Source organism: Scomber scombrus, chromosome 2, assembly GCF_963691925.1.
Source record: "Scomber scombrus chromosome 2, fScoSco1.1, whole genome shotgun sequence".
Classification (NCBI taxonomy): domain Eukaryota; kingdom Metazoa; phylum Chordata; class Actinopteri; order Scombriformes; family Scombridae; genus Scomber; species Scomber scombrus.
This window is the reverse complement of record NC_084971.1, coordinates 10,866,062-10,885,198: the sequence shown is the minus strand read 5'-3', so window position 1 is coordinate 10,885,198 and position 19,137 is coordinate 10,866,062. Positions and strand designations below refer to the sequence as shown.

At 38.2% G+C, this 19,137-nt stretch overlaps 1 protein-coding gene across 1 annotated transcript; it reads right to left on the bottom strand.

Annotated features, from left to right (window-relative positions):
• Positions 1-4,861: 4,861 nt before the first annotated feature.
• slc25a10b (solute carrier family 25 member 10b) lies at positions 4,862-18,040 on the bottom strand. The gene is made up of 11 exons (XM_062427333.1): positions 17,640-18,040; positions 10,932-11,051; positions 10,234-10,348; positions 9,968-10,016; positions 9,816-9,857; positions 9,676-9,719; positions 9,511-9,581; positions 8,418-8,510; positions 8,233-8,310; positions 8,060-8,116; positions 4,862-7,142 (listed from the first exon to the last, which is right to left on the bottom strand). The coding sequence occupies exons 1-11, from the start codon at positions 17,727-17,729 to the stop codon at positions 7,041-7,043; spliced, it is 861 nt and encodes a 286-aa protein (XP_062283317.1). The 5' UTR covers positions 17,730-18,040; the 3' UTR covers positions 4,862-7,040.
• Between the last annotated feature and the right edge of the window lie 1,097 nt (positions 18,041-19,137).

The following is a 19,137-nucleotide window of genomic DNA, read 5'->3' as shown; positions in this document are numbered from 1 at the left end:
TTTTTTTTTTTTTTTTTTTTTTACAGATATTGAATTCAATCTATTCATCTGTATTCGTGCTGGTGTCTGAAAAACCAACACGTCTCCTATTTCATGATGACTCAATCAGGAAATACAGAAAACAAATCAGTGTTGATATTTTCCCTATAACACAATACAACAAAAAGGTAAAATAATTGCTAAAATTTCACACTGTTGCGACACAGTATTAGACTGTTTTTCTGCTTTGTATTTTATACCAGCAAAATGAACTGAACCAGATTTCTCTCAGGAACTTGGTCAGAAATAACGAAATCTGCTTTCTTAAAGCTAGCTGTCTCTTTTGATCCTTCTTCTCGTTTTTTTTGGAGAATATTTTTAAATTATTTTTTTAACATAAATAAACATGAGACAAAGACAAAAAAAGGAATTATAAACGTAAAACAAATACATTATACAGCACATCATATTATCTCCTTAACCACACCCACACCAATGTATGTGAGATGGACAGGGTGTCCATAACAAGGAATTATATGTGATTGGAGATCTGATTATTAACTGGTTCTCCACAACATGCTCACTTAAAAAGACACTCCATGCTACATTCAACTTAACACAGTTAGTTAACCAGCCAACCAGAATTCAAAAGGTCATAGCTGGCAACTCCTCTACCTGTATTGACTATATTTACCCAAATGCAGCTGGTTTGTGCTCAACTGTGATTTCAGTGCCTATGAGCTGCACTGACCACAACGTTGAAAAATTCAAAAGCAGTTCCAAAAGTAATCTACAAAATATCTTACAAGAACTTCAGTGAGGACTTATTTTTAAAAGATCTGAAAAAACAAACCAAACATGGCATATTGCATAAGAGAAGAATCCAGAGCTAGCCCTGAATGAGTTTCTGCAGTTATTATTGTCAGTAGCCGACTGTCATGCTCCAATTAAAAAACATAAAGTCAAAACAGCGCGAGCACCTTGAATTAACAATGAATTGAAAAATAATGTGGCACAAAGAAATATGTAAACTTGCAATTGAATCTTTTGTCTGGCTGACTGACAGAATTACTACTGTGTAAGTTAAGGAATAATGTGACAAAATTGAATAGAAAGAAAAAAAATGTTATTTTCAAACAAGGACAAATTAAATTTAAAAAATGAATGTTATCTATTGTGGAAAACATTGAACATTGTTTTGGGTAGGGGTTCTAACAGTTTCCTCATTTATTGAAGCTGGCGTTATTGAAGCTGAGCCACGTGACATTTCTCAGTACTTTACTGATTCCTTCATCTGCAAACTAAATATTTAAGAAAGGATATGTCTTATAATGATGTGAAATGTGTTTCTTCATTACTAAACAAAATAATGCTGGATAAAAGCTGTAAGTTTGTATTTAATCCCATTAGCCCTGATAAAGTGGAGTAGCTTCTACTTTCACTATATAGGGAGAGGCCTCAGGCCTGGATAACTGGCGGTGTTAAGGATCATAGCACTTAGTGGCCAAAACAGTTACTCACATTTTTAATAAGAGTCTGAATTAGGGTGTGTGCCCACAAGTATGGAAGGAAGCTTAAGTTATCCCATTACCTAAAAATACAAAAATGAACCTCACGGGTGTAAACAGCCTCCCCATAAGCATCTTGCCAGTTCTTGCTAAACAAATGGCCTTAAACCAAATTCAGTCTTACTTTCAACATGCCTACTGAGATGGGCATTCAACATGTACAGCACTTACACAGATAGCAGGTGATTGTCTAAGGGAGGTAGACAATAAGAGAATCAGTATTGTTGGATTTCACTGCTGCCTTTGTGTTAATGATCACAATCTACTGTTACACAAACTCTCCTATTATGGTTTCTCAAAAGGTGGATAAAAAGATTCTTATCTAACAGATCGCAGGAGTCTTCTTTCATGGGAATCGACCAGATATCAAATATGTACATTTTGGCATTCCACAAGGGAGCTGCCTGGGGCCATTACTGTTTACCATATTCACAAACAATCTGCCCCTAGTCTTATGACGCTTTTCCACTACACAGTTCCAGCACGAGTCGGCTCAACTTGACTCAGGTTTTTTTAGGTTTCCACTAGGGATAGTACCTGGTACCTGGTTCTTTTTTAGTACCTGCTCTGGTGAGGTTCCAAGCGAGCCGAGCCGATACTAAATGTGACGTCAACAGACTGCCGGCCACTGATTGGTCAGAAGAGTTGTCGCTGGAAGAGTCATGAGCCGTCCCACACAAGAATCAAACCCGGTATTTATAAATACCGGCAGCAGCGTTACAGCCATACGGCTCAATTTTCTTGCTTTGTGTGTGACAAAAAGCCACATACAGCAGCAAGTACACCACTGCCTCAATGTCCTCCATTGTTTATGTGTTTTGTGTCGCGCATAAAGCGAAGTCACGGCGGTTTCGCGGAGCCGTGCTATGACGACCCCGCCCACGTTGAGTGGGTACTTTTTTGTAATGGAAAAGTTCGTTCCTGGAACCATACCGAGTCGAGTCGTGCTGGAACTGTGTAGTGGAAAAGCGCCATTAGAGAGAGGGCCAATGTGGCCATGTATGCAGATGACACAGCAGTGTATATGTCATCTACTAATTTCTGTACCTCTAAACAAGTAGTTACAACTTATTTCAGATTGGGTTGTAGATAACACGATAGTCCTAAACATCAAATGAAATATATTGTCTTTGGCTCGTATCACATGATAAAGTCAAACCCAAAACTCAATTTATCTCTAAGGTTTGGGAATTTAACAAGTATGTGAAACAAAATTACTTGGCATCACATTAGACAGTTGTCTATCTTGGTCCACTCATATTAAGAAAATGGGAAGGGGGCTGTCCATGATTAAGAGACTTGCAGAGCATTTAACACCAGCTTGTGCTGTCCAGATTATCCAGACTTTGATGCTGTCCCACCTCAATTATTGTCCAGTGCAGCTAAAAAGGATCTGGGGAAACCACAAATAGCCCAAAATAAGGCAGCATGACTTGCTCGTACGTGCAAAAGTCAGTTCAACATTTTAAAAATGCGTCAGAGCCTTTCAAGGCTAATGGTAGAACACAGATTGTCAGCTTGTTACATGTTTATATGATTTTACACATTACACGTATACAGTAACAGACATAGTTATAACACCAGGCATGTAGTGATGGTTCAATTCACAATGCCCAGACCTACATCAAATGCAACAAGGAGAACAGTGATGTACAGAGCAATGTCATTTCGGAGCTCCCGACCTTTAGAGATCACAGATCACAGGTGGAATGAACCTTCTTTTTTTTTTAAGACTAAAAACATATCTTACAAACTAAAATGTGTTGTTCACTCACTCATTATCAGAGTTCATTTGTTTTATATTATTTTATTATATATTGTGTTGATATCATTTCATATTTTATCTTATTATTGTTCTTTGTTCTTTCTTTGTTAACTTCATTGTGTATTTTTCTTGTGTGTATATTGTTGAATATGTTCTGTGTGGAAGGATAGAAGAAAAAATAACTATTACCATCTATAATAGCCAATGAAGATCTTAATAAACTAAACTAAACCAACCCTCCCCTCAGACTCTTCAAGTCAATTTTTATTGGTATAGCCAAAAATCACAAATTTACCTCAGGGGGCTTTACAGTCTGTATAGCAATTCAACACCTCTTGTCCTTAGATTCCTCAGCTCAAATAAGGAAACTCCCTAAAACGCCCTGAAGAAACAACACAAAACAACAGAACCTCAGGAAGAGCAACAGAGGAAAGACAAACGTGCATGAGATGTGTGTTAAGAATAGAACAAGAGGAAAAATTACAGAATACAGCATTGAACAGAAGCTAGATTATAATGGATTTATTATATATGAAGAATGTGATGATGAGGATGCCAAGCAGCTTCCAGGTACCACCAAAACAGAAGAGGACCTGAACCGCATGACCACCATCACTACTACTATTACTACTGGTTACAATTATTAAAAATTAAGAATTAATGGCACATTAACAATTCATACTGTGCTCATATAAGAAGGTCATACTACATAAGAACTCACATAGAAACACAAGATAAAAAAGGAAGACAAAGGAAAAGAAGACATCTCTTTTGATTCCTCTTGTATGCATGTGATCAGTGTGTGATCTATTACAGCTCATTGTCTATTTATAGACACACAGCACACAGATTTATGGTTTGATGGTTCCTCCTGAAATCAAACTGCATCCTGTCTGAAGTGAAAACATCACATCATGTAGGCAGGCTTGATTTTCCTTGTCACATGTGCTGCAATAGCACTCCTGAGGACTGTGAATAAGCAGAATGAGCGCAGACGCCTACAGCTCATGAATTCAAACACATACATGTGAAGGTAGAGGTGAATGGTCACAGTCATTACCACTTTGCATGTGATGGATAGTATTAATAAAGCAATGTGCAGCAGTGTTCATTGAAGCACAAGGACAGAGTCACACTGCAGTCATTCATCATTGTATGGCTGAATATCTCTTAACTGTAGATGGAACTGCCACATAGTGCAGACTGCGAGGCCGTAACTCTGCAAAATTAGAACTGATCTTAGGTCTCATGTAAAGGACTACCAGAGCAAACATTAACCTATGTCCTCCTACTATTGAGGGCGAATCCCAGAGGTTGACGCTTGATTCAGTCACAGCCAGCATCATTGTACTGTAAGTCCAGCAGAAAACACAGAAACACACAAGGATCACCCCATCTGTTACATGATATGGATTTAACTCATGGGCGGAGGACTCAGCTGCTGACTCAATAATAAAAATGTGATATGATTTACAGCAATCTGATTTCCAACCCAAATAAAATTTTATAGCCTGACATATTGTATTTAAAAACGGCACAACAACAGACATATTTTCCATTAGCATTTTAATTCCAAAATCATTCATTAATGATTTACAAAATTCACACTGCAGGTCCCTCCAGTTTCATTTCTGTGTTCACAAAGTAGGGCTTACCATAACTTGTTATGGCTGCTCTGACAGTAACTCCCAAAGCTGAGGAGCTCTTGAACATAAGAACATGCACCGCAAAGTCATTCTCTGAGGTTGTACTGAGCTTGTGGCTCTCTTTTTAAATAATCCTGGGATGAAGGTGCAGGGTTATTAAAATGCTAATAGGAGGATTTTTCAGGCTGTTAGTATTGATATCATTCACACATTACTATAATGCCCCCTGCAGGGCATATACTATAAGGCAACATAGCAGGCACAGCACAGAGAATGCTAAATTTCACCATTAAATCACTGAACCAAGGTGAAACACTTTATGTTACAGGCCCTTCATTTTATACTAATTTACTAATTTAGTAATTTGCAGGTATTAAACAGTTAATGTATTGGACATTTTAACAAGAGGGTGCAATTTGGTACTAATTATAAGGGGAAAAAACAGTGTAAAGTAGGTTTAGTTTGTAATTGCCCTCTCACTATATTTGAGTTCATATGTTGTTGTTTTTACCAAATTCCACCACCACCTTCCTCCACCTTTCTGTAAAATATCTTAAATTACAAAGAACATTTCCAGTACATTTGCATAAAATTAAAAAGGACCTGTAAAATAAAATGTTATCAAACTTATCATGGGACAATATCTGACGAGGGCTGTGAAACATCCCAGACAGCTCTCTAAAGTAACCATTAACATTTTAATTTCAAAACATTTTCATATATACTTTCACAACATGTTAAAGTAAACAACATGTCTTTCTACGCAGCAGGTTAGTCAGTACGAATCCAGGGTTTTCATAAAGTGCCTTATAAAACAGAGTAGCATCCTGAGTCATAAAGTTTGACATGCATTCAGCTAAAACAAAACAGTAACATTACAGGTGGAAATGTTACATGTATACTTGTACCGTACAGCAGTTCTCTACAGGCTTCATCAACAGGCATCTCTATTCCAACAGAAAGATTTTAGAGATCAAGTGGTCGTACAGAAATTATGTTAATAAAAAAAAGAAGAAAAAAAGTCATCATCTGCTTCACAGTTTTCCCCCACTAACTCTCACCTTGCTTAAAAACACGAGACAAACAAGCTTGGTCCTCCTCTCTTTCCAAAAGATTTGAGAGTGAAATGATGACAGTGGATTGGAATGAAGCAAAGGGCTAAACGTTAATGACACCTGAACCAATTAGTAGCTGATTTCCAGGTCTAAAATAATAATTAGGTAATAAGAATACAAAAAAAAAAAAAAAAAAAAAAATCAACACTGTAAAATGTAGGGTGCATCACACTTGGTCACCACTAGTGGGAATGATTACTAAGTAATTTCACAACAGTTCAGTAAGTCATGTCTTAGTAATGGCTTTTGGGACAGTCTGGTCATAATGGCACTGATATCAAGGCTACATTCTGTTAGTTTACAGCTTTTCAAGTACACTTTGTACTTTGCAATAAATCATCGACACAGTTTTGGCCTAGTTAAGTGTTTTTGAGGACTATAAGAAATACATGTCTGCTATACACCACTGGTAGATTGAGTTTTACTGCAGAGATTAAAACATAAATCACAAAATCTGATTTGGAATTAGTCAAAGACAATATTTAGTCTGCCATCATCATGACAGTGTTAGGGTATCTTAAACTCAAAATTAACACTGAATCTGAGTATATGTCTCATCCTGACACTAACTGTACCTGAAATTATAATGGACACCTAGAGCTCATTTTAATCTTGTCTCTGAAGTTGGCAGGTCATTCTAATAACCCCATTACCATCACCTTTACATTAAGCTTCTTTCTTGGCATCATGTTGATATTCCACACTTAGTAAATCATCTACTGTTCTAGTATTAGTCACTCCCAGAAGGTGGTGCTGTTCATTTTCAAAATCATTTTGCTTCTAGCTGTGAGACAGAGGTAGAACAAAAAGGAAAAGGAAAACATGCACAAGCCCATAAAACTGCACATGACTTCCTTTCTTCCCTTCTTTTCTTGTAAATGGTAAGAGCGGAGCGATGACAGGGCGTCGTGAGCAGCGCTGATAGTGTCCGTGGGGGTTGAAGACTGGCCGTTCACAGAGAGCTTACTCAGGAGATGATGCGAATGCCAAAGTTTTGTTTGAGCTGTTCGAGGAAGATAAAGGTGAGCACTGTGTGAGGAATCAAGCGGATCCCTGCTGGGACCAATCCCTGCAACAAAAATGAGGTAGCAGATTACAATTTGTAAGTTTTTTTTCCAATTACATCTGTCGTTTTAAAGCTACTACACTTAATCAACGCTTTAGCATAGATACAAATACTTTGTCTTTTAAATCTGTGTGCAGGTGTAACAAGAAGAACTGCTGCTGATTTTAAGGCAAAGCGTGGTTTCACCAAATATTGATTTCATTTAGGTTTCTTCTGTTTATTGAACTTTGTATGAGGTTAATTGATGAATAAAAACTATTTATAGCATTATTTTTGAAAACTTCCTCACTTTTAGTGCTTTTTGCACAATACCGTATTTGCCTTTCCTTATAAGACTTTACACTCTCCATCTCTAATAGGGCACACTCAAAGAGCCCTCAAAGAGTGTTTAACTATGACAGGTACTAAACTATGTACAACTATGGCAGAGCTCTGGGCTGTGTGCTAGAATCTAAACTTAAAAACACAATAGTTCTTTAGCATTGACTTCAAGTATTCTAACAAATTGTATTGTTGTTAATTGACAACTGGTTAGCAATTGTCATGCTCCTTAATTGTGCAGTTCAATGTCAGTATTGCCCCATTGTCAGTAGACATATCAGTGATTGGGCACTTGGTCCAGGTTTGTCACTTTTAAACTTTGAGATGAAGTTTGCAGTTTCTTGTTTCAAGTTTCTTTTACAGCTAAATTCTTCTGACTTGAATGGTGAGACAGGATAGGATTTGACTCTTTGACTGCCGACTACAGCCAAGAAACTGCACTAACTGGTTCAGATGAATAGGATCATTCAAAAGAGTTCCTGACAGGAAGTAAAAATACTTAAATGATACATCACGAGTGCTTGTAAATCCCCTCTGATTAAAACTGGCACTACATAACCATCAGTAGTAACTGCGTATGTGTAGGAATGATTTCTAACCTTGTAAAATGCCAGAGGACCCAGCTTGGCAGTTTCTTGCAAGCAGTGTGTCACCCCCTGAAGAGAGGGACATGTTGGGTTAGAATGAACTCTGACAAATGGAGAAAACCGATAAGCAGAGACGGAAAGGAATGAAAGGATTACAGGAACAATGATGAAAGATAAGGACTTACTGTGTACTCTCCCTTCGAGTTCATCAGCCTCGTCTTCATCACATCCAATGGTTGACACAAGAATGTAGCACAGCCTCCCTAAAGAGATCACACTGAGATCAGTTGGATAAAAAAAAAACTTTTCACTGACTATATCAGTTTTCCAGTAGACACCAGTCAAACCTTTAAAGCAGACTGATACTTACAGCAATGAAGCTGGAGAGAAAGTGTGTGAGAATGTTGTCTCCCATCATCCCTGTTCCCAACACGAGCTGCTTGGCTTGGTCGTAACACGCCAACTATGAAGGAAAAAAAGAGATTTAATGATAAAAGAAGAAAAAAAACGTGAAGAAGAATCAGTGCTGATGGACTTTACCACATGAAGCCCCATTTCTCATTCTCACAACAGGCTGACTTCCCCATAACTGTGTGTAATGAGCCTCAGGAAACGACTTGCTTGATATTACTCATGGGAGCAGTTGGAGATGAAATCAAATTACCTCACTGTGTGCCGCCACCATGTCATGAGAAGACTCAAATACCCACAATCATTCACTGCTTTCAAATCAGGTCTGCCCTGATGTGAAACATGGCTCTCATACAGACGTGTGACAAATTAAAGGAAAAACCGGTACAAGTCTGAATGAATCTGCTTGTGGTATATTTAGATAACACCTAGTTTTGTTTTAACCTACAATGTATTTTACACAACACAAGATTATGGGTATTCAAACCTGATATGTACAATTAATTTGTACAAGTATATATTGGATTGATGAATGTTTTGAACTAATTAATGTAAATGGCAGCACTGGTGCTACAGCATGAAGCCAGTTTCCATTGGAAGGCTTAACCAATACAGACTTTGAAAGAGTTAAGTGATGCTGAGGCTGTATGGATTCATGTATAATGCATTAATGCTTAAATGGAACCATTTGAGCAAGCAGCCTATTCATCTACGAAATTGATTCAGCAATGATATATTAATGTACCTCTAATTTAACTCAATTCAAATCAGTAATCTTATCACAGAATGTACTTATTAATCAATTTGATGTACCCTTTAATGTGACTAATAAAAATCTTCTTCATAATGTAAGATATTTTTTCTTTAAGCTGTGATTGTGTTAGTGCAAGTAGAATAAACAGAGAAATAAATCAATCTTTGCTCTTCACTTGTCTAAGAAACATCTGCAAGCATTTTAAAGGAAGTTTTCTATTGCAATACCAAAAAAAAACCCCAAAAGGTTCACGATGATGAATTCAGCCTATCACCAGGCTGTGAGGGATGTGACTCACCTGTCCGACAGTGACCAGCGCTCCTCTGCTGGAGGCCATGGTGGCTCCTGAGAACAGTTTCCTCACACCCTCTGCAGGACAGGAGACAGGTCAGAGGTCAGGGATGATGTTCCTGTGTGCTTTGAATTAAGTTACATGTTGTACAATGTTGTGCTTGGGATTTACCTTCTCTGAAGACTCTGAAGAGTCCATCGACGGCATGTTTATAGCTGCAGGAAACACACGCATTAAAGGTTAAACATGAAAAAAACAGTTGGAACATCTTTATTGGTGATTTTCAGATATCTGTTAGTGACAACACTCACTTTCTCCTCTGTTCTGCTGGTAGTTTCATGTCATTCTGCATCCTAGAAGCAAAATCAGAATGCTATTTATTGTCCTAAAGCCAGGACCAAAAAATAAATCTTTTCACTGAGTGTACATTAATGCAAATATGAGTAGTGTCACTTCATGTTACCTGACATTCACCATGTCTGCCGGCGTGCCAATAAACCCACCAGTGAAACCTGTTGGCAGAGAAACCTTGTTGGCACACAAACTTGCTTGGAAGATACTGGATGTGAGACAGTGGGGGTAAATCAGAGAGTGTGTGTCTGTGTGTCTGTATGTCTGTGTGTTTGTGTGTGTGTGTGTGTGTGTGTGTGTGTGTGTGTGTGTGTGTGTGTGTGTGTGTGTGTGTGTGTGTGTGTGTGTGTGTGTGTGTGTGTGTGTGTTTGTTCCCACCTCCAAAGGCTCCCAGCAGGACCTTCTGGTAGAAGGGCATGGGGCCCTTGCTTGTGCTGCCTATCATGTCCCTCACTGTCTCATAGATGGCAAACCTAGTGAGGGAATAGGACATCTGAAAGGAGAGGAGGAGAAACAAATCAGTGCAGCAGAGGGCTCTGTTCTTTTCTGTCCTCATTATTTAACATTTTCCTTTTTGACCACTAGGGGGAGACGATGGTAACAAAGGTGCTTCCATTCATATATCAGGGATCTTACAACAGGCATGGTCAACAGAATGCTATACCCAGCTACCACAACCCAATATTTGTTCATGTGCTAATAATTCTATCATGTGAAGTCAGTATTACAATATGACAATTCAACAGCAAAGAAGGGGAGTAGTGCGAACAGATGTCTACAAAAGGAAAAAGGAGGCTTTGTCAGCACACTGAATTTTCCTCTTGTAGGGCAACACAATGCATTGATAAAAATTATCTTGGTAGCCTGCAAAGTTAAGGGTGTGTGACAAAGTAATTTTTCCTGTTTAAACAGCAAACCTAATGAGTCAACTGCTACTACTACTACTTCGTCTGACCAGAAAAAAAACACTACATACATACTACAATTACATACTACTGATGAAAACTTGCAGGCTTACACAATGTTCAAAAGCACAACATGTTCAAAAGCACTTAGCCAAACATACACAAACACACCTGTCGACAAAGGGAAGCAGAGAGGCCGTTGTAAAGAGCCATCACTCCGTTGTTCTTCACCACATGAACAGCCATCCCCAACATCCTCATCTTCACCTCTTGCTGTGTCTGCAGGTGTACCTGAAAAAACAGTCATGGGGTAAGATTGATGCTGTTTTCAAACACTTCAAATCTAGACGTGAACGGCACAACAATACACAGTCCTTTTTTTTCTGAGTGACTTAGAGAAACCAGCTAAAAAATGTAGGTAATGAAATGTGTCAATACAGTCAAAAGAGTACTCCAGTAAAGCTGCAATGATTACATTATTGGTTGCTAACTATTAAATGGTTGGTGATTAATTTAATAGTTGGTGATTAATTTAATAGTTGGTGATTAATAAACGATTAATGGGTTTTTTTTTAAAGAAAATAAACTCAAAATTCTCTGATTCCAGTTTCTCAAATATGAGTATTTTCTGGTTTCTTTAGTTCTGTATGACAGTAAACTGAGTATCTTGGGTTGTGGACTGTTGGTCGGGACAAAACAAGACATATGAGGACGTCAGCTTTGGCTTTGGGAAACTATGATTTACATATTTTGCCATTTTCTGGACCAAATAACTAACCGATTACAACAGAAAATAATCAACAGATTAACCAATAATGAAAATAATCATTAGGTGCAGCCCTGTACTCCAGTGATTTAGTGTAATCGTCAACATTTGAGCAGCATAGTCCTAAATATGCTGACATTTTATCCTTAGTGTGGCTAAAAAACACTGAATCCTATACTTCCCATAATGCAACTCACTCTCTGTCTAAGTCTTTAAAACCCCACACCTCCAGTTTGTAATGCAGGCTTTCTGATATCTCTTTTATTTGCTAATGAAATCACTATGATATCATCGGGTTAAGTGTCTCAGACTTAATAATGTAACAGACTGTTATATTATACCAAAGACTTCTAAACATCGTAACAGTGTGTGTGTGTGTGTGTGTGTGTGTGTGTGTGTGTGTGTGTGTGTGTGTGTGTGTGTGTGTGTGTGTGTGTGTGTGTGTGTGTGTTATCCCTGTCTGAGGTGATCAGTAGCTCTACAATGTAGCCTTTGTCCTCTTTTCTAATCAGTATTTGAGTTTGAAGGCCACTGAGTCCTTCAAAAATCAGTGTTTTTCTTGTCCCATCACTGTCTTTGAAGGGACACTTGATTCAGCTCATCATTCTTTTAATAATTTAATCTGTTTTATTAAACACTAGACCAAACAATTTGTTAAAGCACCAACGAATCCCAAAACACCCTTCATCTCGCTGAGTCTCAGACTATCAGCACTGACCTTGGAGGAAAGATTAAGGTTTGGGAGAACTACTGGTTTCAAAAACAGGAAATATATTACGATACTGTCACATATGCATATGTAACATATGCTGCTGTCGTCATGAAAATGTATGTTTTCAATTATTTTGTACTATGAGTCATCATTTGTAACAATAACGATTCCACAACTTTGAACATGAGTGTCAAACCTAGCTTGTGTCAAAGGGTCCCTCAAAAATGGCCTAAACTTCTTATTTTTCTGGCAAATTCCTTCATAGTACCTGTCACGTCATTTCAATGGACTTTTCTTTCATCACATGACCTCTCAATGAAGAAATGAAAACATCTGTGTGGCCGTATTTTTGCACAGTGAAGCTTTGAGCTATATGCTTACATCAGCACACACACATGCTTACACAGACAATGTAACAACTGATTAGTAAGTATAATATTCACCACCTTAGTTTAGCGTGTTAGCATGCTAACATTTGCTAATTAGCACCACACTCACCCATTATTTGTCAAGATACTTCATTCAGGACCAAAGTGGTGACGCTGCTAAAAATCTATAAGCATCTTTAATTACTGGACATTTATTTATTTATTTATTTACACTGAGGAAAAAAATCAATTTCTTAAACAATAACTTCAGGGAATTTAAACCACATGTTGGCAGAATTAATTTTAACTGAGCTGTTACTTTGGCATTTTCTTTAAAGCTCTGATAAAGGGTACCACAATGTGTGTGTGTGTGTGTGTGTGTGTGTGCTCAAAAACACGTTCAGACACCATACTGAGCCATCAGCCACTTACGTGTGCATGCTCATGTCCACTCATGCATGGTGGTGAAATATTACACTCAGATGAGTTTGTCTGGCTCAAAGCCTGATTTTTTTTTAGGTGAGCTCAGACAAACTCTGTTGCATCAGTTTAAGAGATTAAGAGAGCAGCATGTCAGATGGTGTAAAAGATGTCTGAGTTAACGCAAAGAGGAAATCTTTAAAACATGACTCAGCACTCTACCTTGTGATGTCTGTTTATTAAAGCCCTACTTCTTTGCTAGGAAGCACATTCACATGTTCTGTACTCTCTCTCTCTCTACTCCTCCCTCACTCTCTTTAGCTCTTTAGCAGGAATGTGGTGCCGCATTATAAAGCCATGAACTTTTTAAGCTCATCATCTGCTTCACTATCATGACACAGATAACAGCTTGGAGGTTGGCTGTATTTGTGTTTGTTTGTTTTTCATTCTACAATGGCAATGTGCAATAATGTTATTTAATTCATGCATGTGTTGGGCCAAATTTGATATTTATGCAGCACAGGAGGGCTGAGTGATCATTTTATCATTTACCAACTGTCAGCATAATAATCTTTACCTAAATTAAAGAATAAGCAAGCTGTGATCAAAAATTAACTAAATTAGTTACTCAAGTTTTTGTTTTACCTGTAGGAAGACTTGATCTCATGTAGTATAAAACAGTGGGGCACTTTTTGTTGCTTTTATTATTTTATGTCATTTTAAAAATTTATTTTCATCATGATATTAGAAAACATACTCATCAGTCATGATTTACCATGTCACCAAGCCTTAGAGCAAAAAAGTTAACACTGGTTTATTTATGTGAAAAACAATCATTAAACCTCTTTTCATTGTGTAACTCATGCATCCATTGCTGAAGGAGTTGAAATGTTCCCTGTGTCCACTCTGCCACAGTAGATAACACTGATTATGACACTGCTTCTTCTAAGTATTAGCTGTCCTTGAAATTTTAAAAACTAACCAGAGTGTCATTCAAGTTGCAGTCATGTAAAATACACAAGGCCCCCTCGCTTACAGTTCAGAGAGCATGAGGGATGCTTACTCAATGAGGATGAGTTTGTAGTGTTCTTTAAGTTCAGTTTTAATGTTTAAGTATTTGCTGATATTGCCTATTATTATTGACTTTTTGAAATGTATTTGTGTTGGAAAATTAGATGCTGTATGAATGTGAACTGGTAGATTCTCCGCTAATCAGAACCTGATTATTTAAAAAGGCACACTTGATGGCAATCAAGTACAGAGTGAATCTGATGAAGCATCATGTGAAACACAGTTTCCTCCTTTTGTATGCCGGAGTCAGAGTATTATTGTATTGTTGTATTGTATTAAAGGCATGTTTTAATATTTTTGTAATCAACAACAACTTGACAACACTTGAGATGCATTTAAATAAAAGAAGGACCTCTTCTTGACCCAGCGGGGTGGAGTATCTCCTCATGAAAGCACTGGTCTTGATTGTGAGCCAAGCGGTGTCACTTACATCCAACACCGCTAACATTCCTCATCTGACAGCAACTGCAGCAGTTTGAATTGTCTGACATCACATGAGCAGATACAGCACAGTTCAATCTGTAAGTGTTTGGACAGTGATACACTCTTTTGTTCTGCTGGCACAACAGACCCAAGATTTAAAAAAAAAAAAAAATAAATCACTGAGGATTAAGTTCTCAGGTTCAGATTGAATTTGAGGCAGTTTATAAGCATATTGAGTGTACAGGACCAATTGACTCCCTTTTTAATTATATTTTAAATATTAATGTCTGGATGTCACAAAACCTTTTACAGCTCAGGCAGGATAAAACTGAAACCCAGAGAGAGAAAATGGTCGCAAAATTAAAATCCCTTAGACATGCCTCAACCCAACAAGCAAGAAACCTTGATGTGGTATTTGACTCAGAGTTGAACTTCAAGGCTCATATGGGGCATGTCACCAAATCTGCTTTTTATCACATCAAAAACATTGCTAAAGTGCAACCGTTTCTTTCTCTGAGTGACACTGAGAAACTAATCTCACTCTTATCACTAGCAGTGGACTACTGTAATGCACGCTTTTATACCCTAAACCCTCCTAAATTAACTACAACTGATTCAGAACTCTGCAATCCGAGTGCTGACCAGGACCAGAAGAAGAGAATACATTAAACCCATTTTTAAGTCCTTACATTGGTTACCAATTAGTTTCCATATTGATTTTAAAATTATTTTACTTTAAAGCACTTCATGCTCTTGCACCGGCATATATAGTTCAACTGCTGACAGTGTTTGAACCAGCACGGCTCATCAGGTCCTCTAGCAGGGGTCTGTTAGTTGTTTCAAGTGCAAAACTAAAACCTATGACAGCCTTTAGCTATTATGCTACAAGCTGTTGGAACAGTCTGCCTGAGGATCTGAGAACAGCTGGAAGTGTCAACATTTTTAAAAGTAAAGTCTTTTTATGCTAATTTTATTTGATCTGTTTTGATCTGTTTTCATGTTTTAAAATGGTGTTATTTTCTTTGTAATTTGTTCTTTGTCTTTCTCCCTTCATCGTTTTTATTCTTTTTCTTTATGTTGCCCTTGGTCTACACTTGTTCCGTCTTATTAAATCGGTAAATCAACTGTGAAGCACTTTGAACTACATTAAACTGTATGAAAGGTGCTATATAAATATAGTTTGATTGATTGAGCAGGGTGACAGTTGTAGCCAATGTCATTGGAGGGAAAGAGTCACCCTCAGACGCTAAAAGTAACGCACTGAAGGCCTGCACACTACTCAACTCACCCAACGCCACATTCTGTATGATTCATGTGGGAAAAACCCTAAATGACTGCTGTGAAAATTGTTCTTTGGAAGTCATTGTCTTAATATCTTCCTTGTAAAATGTACTTTGTTAAGTGTTGTTTGCTTTTATCACAGCATGAAATCATGTCCTCAATAAGCACTCTTGTCCCCTAATGGTCATTATCATACAACACCCTAATGTGCAAGAAGGCAAAGGCTAAATGAGGTGTTCAGTTGCAGTGTATTTAAAGGAAACTGATTGACTGAATATGAAACTGACTGAATAGGAGTTTGAAATTAAGGACTTGAAGAAAAATACATTTTTAAGAGATGGTGGAGATAACAAAACTGCACAAAAAAAACAAAGCTTTCCTGTTCTAAACCTTAAGCTGACAAGCAAACAAAACAGAATCAACAAAGTATTATTTACACAAATGGTTTCAAGGAGGAGAGTAAACTCCATTACCTTAGACAAGAATATGACCCAAGATGCTTCTGTTCAACCTTTTCTATCTCTTGGATTTAAACAAGGTGAGGTGAGGTAGATAACATGAAAAATGACCTTTCATATCTTTTTTTCATAAAGCACTTTTAAAAGGGGTTGCATTCGTTATTATGTCAGGTTATTTTGATGAAAATGTTCTCAGTAAAGGGTGCCAACTGTTCCTTAAAATAGTCTCACTTTTTGGCGACTTAATCTCTTTAAAACTGTTTCAGCTGATTAGATCAAAACTCAAGAGAATCCACCAAGTACACCTATTGTATTTTACAACAGGGAATTAAACAGAGAGAGGGTATCAAGTTGTGTGATTTTGTAGATTAATGACGCTTCTCACGCTCGCTCTAAAGTCTCACATGAAGGACACATTCTTTGTCTTTTTCCAAGTAGTCCCACATATTGACCCAGATACTGTCATGTGCTTTCAATCTGGATATTAAGTTCTGTCAGTCCTGTCACTGAAATACTATATGCAGTGCAGTGATGAAGACAATCTGAAATAACTCATAGACTAAACAACGTAAAGAAAAAGTCTATTTCAAGTGAACTTTGAAGTTTAACAGGGTGTTTTTACTATAGTTTTATGTGGCACCGCAAACTAACAAGCAGGTTGGAGCAGAAATGCACCACAGCTGTCAGTTTTCCTACAAACTGAGGTTTGCGAAGATTGCTGGCATGGTCTACATAGTTACACACCACATGACTTCCTGAGGGCCAGTTAGCCCCATCAGGGTCATTTGAGGCCGTCCTCAATGTTACCATGCAAGTGAAGTATACTGGTGTTCATCTCCTCTCTGTAGGCCTATACTAGGCTGAGGCAAAGATAAACAAGAATTAACATGTCTAACTCCACACACACACACACACCCCCCTATTGTCAGGCAATGACATTTGGGTTAATGACATGCGTTCCTCTGGTCGGTGTGATCTCACCAGATATTTATCTCAATTTAACATACAACTATCAAATGTAAATGTTGAGGTAAGTACTTAATTCAACTGTTTTTCACTGGCTGTATTTGGCTGACCAACACTCTCATTTGCCATGTGCCTTATTTTCTGCCCTCTGTCTTTTAACAGCCTTGCACATCCTAGTACACATTGCAGTGATACCACATGAAACATGAGATAACTTAGCAGTGGCATGGTCACTAAAGGCTCACTACAACTGAGGATAATTTATAGGCACACAGTAACGTGAGTCGTCAGGAGGTAAATAACTGCAGTGTGCCATTTGTAACTATAACTGGAAAGACATAGCCTGCTTTTCAGGCCTGCACCCCTCTGCACACCACTGGGGGGGTCACCCACTGCCCCCTTCACCCCCCTCACCTTGAGGAGATCCAGAGGATGCGTGCAGCAAGCGGCCCCGCATGATGCCAGCCCACCAAAGTACCACCGTGACATCCGTTTCTCGGTCATGGCTCCGTGCTTTAGCGTTGTCCGGTGCAACTGCAGCGTTGACTTCCTTTATCTCAGTCCGCCTCGACGCGCTGGCTGCCCGCTCTGTCTCCTTCCTAGCCTTCAGGGTACAGCTGTCAGTCGCTTGTGGTCTACAGGACACGGACAACCTCGTTAATCTTCAAACATTCCGATAAGAGACTGCACCGCGGCAAGGGGGACTTTGGGCTCCGTGCACACTCACGCCACATAATGTGCGTGTATGCATGTAAAGACTGTGTGCGTGTGCACAGCCTGCTGTGTAGCTGCCACGATGCACGGCGCAATAGGAAGCAGCTGTACACAGAGGAGGGGAGCGCAGCCAATTGCCACCGTGGACCGCGGAGCTGCCTACCCGCCCAGGGGCCGAAGATCCAAAGGTCGACGGCGGGGTATGAGAAAGCTAAAGTCCCGAACAGCACAAACTCACATACTCCACTTTCCCCACTACGAGCTGTCATGTGGGGTTTAAAGTGACACGCATCGTCCTGCAGCTGTGCAGAGTCCAAAAATGCATGCTGTCTCTTTAAGAGGACAATACTCGATATTTTCAACCAAGCAGAAGAGCCAGTTACGACCATGAAAAATCACACTGAGACACTTTTAGAGTGGCTGCAGTGTTTAATGTATGTCGACATTCAAAGTTTTATCACAGACACTTTGGGTTGTCAGGTTTCAGTGTTAAATAAGTAAAAGAAAACGTTAAATACATAAAACAATAATACTTAGAGTGTTCAGTACTGTACATTTAATGAAAAAACACGTTTGGCTGGATACAAGCAGTGGTAAAAGAAGTATTCAGTCCTTTTACTGAAGTAAATGTAGAAATACTGTAGTCAAAAGTATAAGTAGGTAACTCATGCAGACTGGCTTTTTTTTGGAGTGTTATATTATTCTAGTATAATATATTGTTTGCTGTCATTACTGTCAAATACACGTAGCATTTAAATGTTATAGTTTGTCATTATGGAGATAATTTTATAGGTGCACTATGGAGAGATTACTGGTACTGCATAATATTATATTTTGTGTATCAACTTTTTTAACAACAATACTACACTGTTTATAGCATCTTTCACAAATTGCATAACACATTTAAACAAATACAATAGAGATGATGATTTAAAACAACAGAATATTAAAATGTATTATTTTTATTATTATTTCATGTAAAATCTTAATCTGAGAAGTAGCAGCTAGCCCATAAGTAGCAAATATATGTCGACTAAACAGTACAATGTAATGGAATAAAAGGACACAGTAGCATGAAATGGAAATACTAAAGTACAAGTACTTCAAATTGTACTTGACTACAACTAAATGTAGGCTATTCAGTTAGATACATTTGAATACAGGTGAGACACACTGAATATTTTAATATCAGATCTAA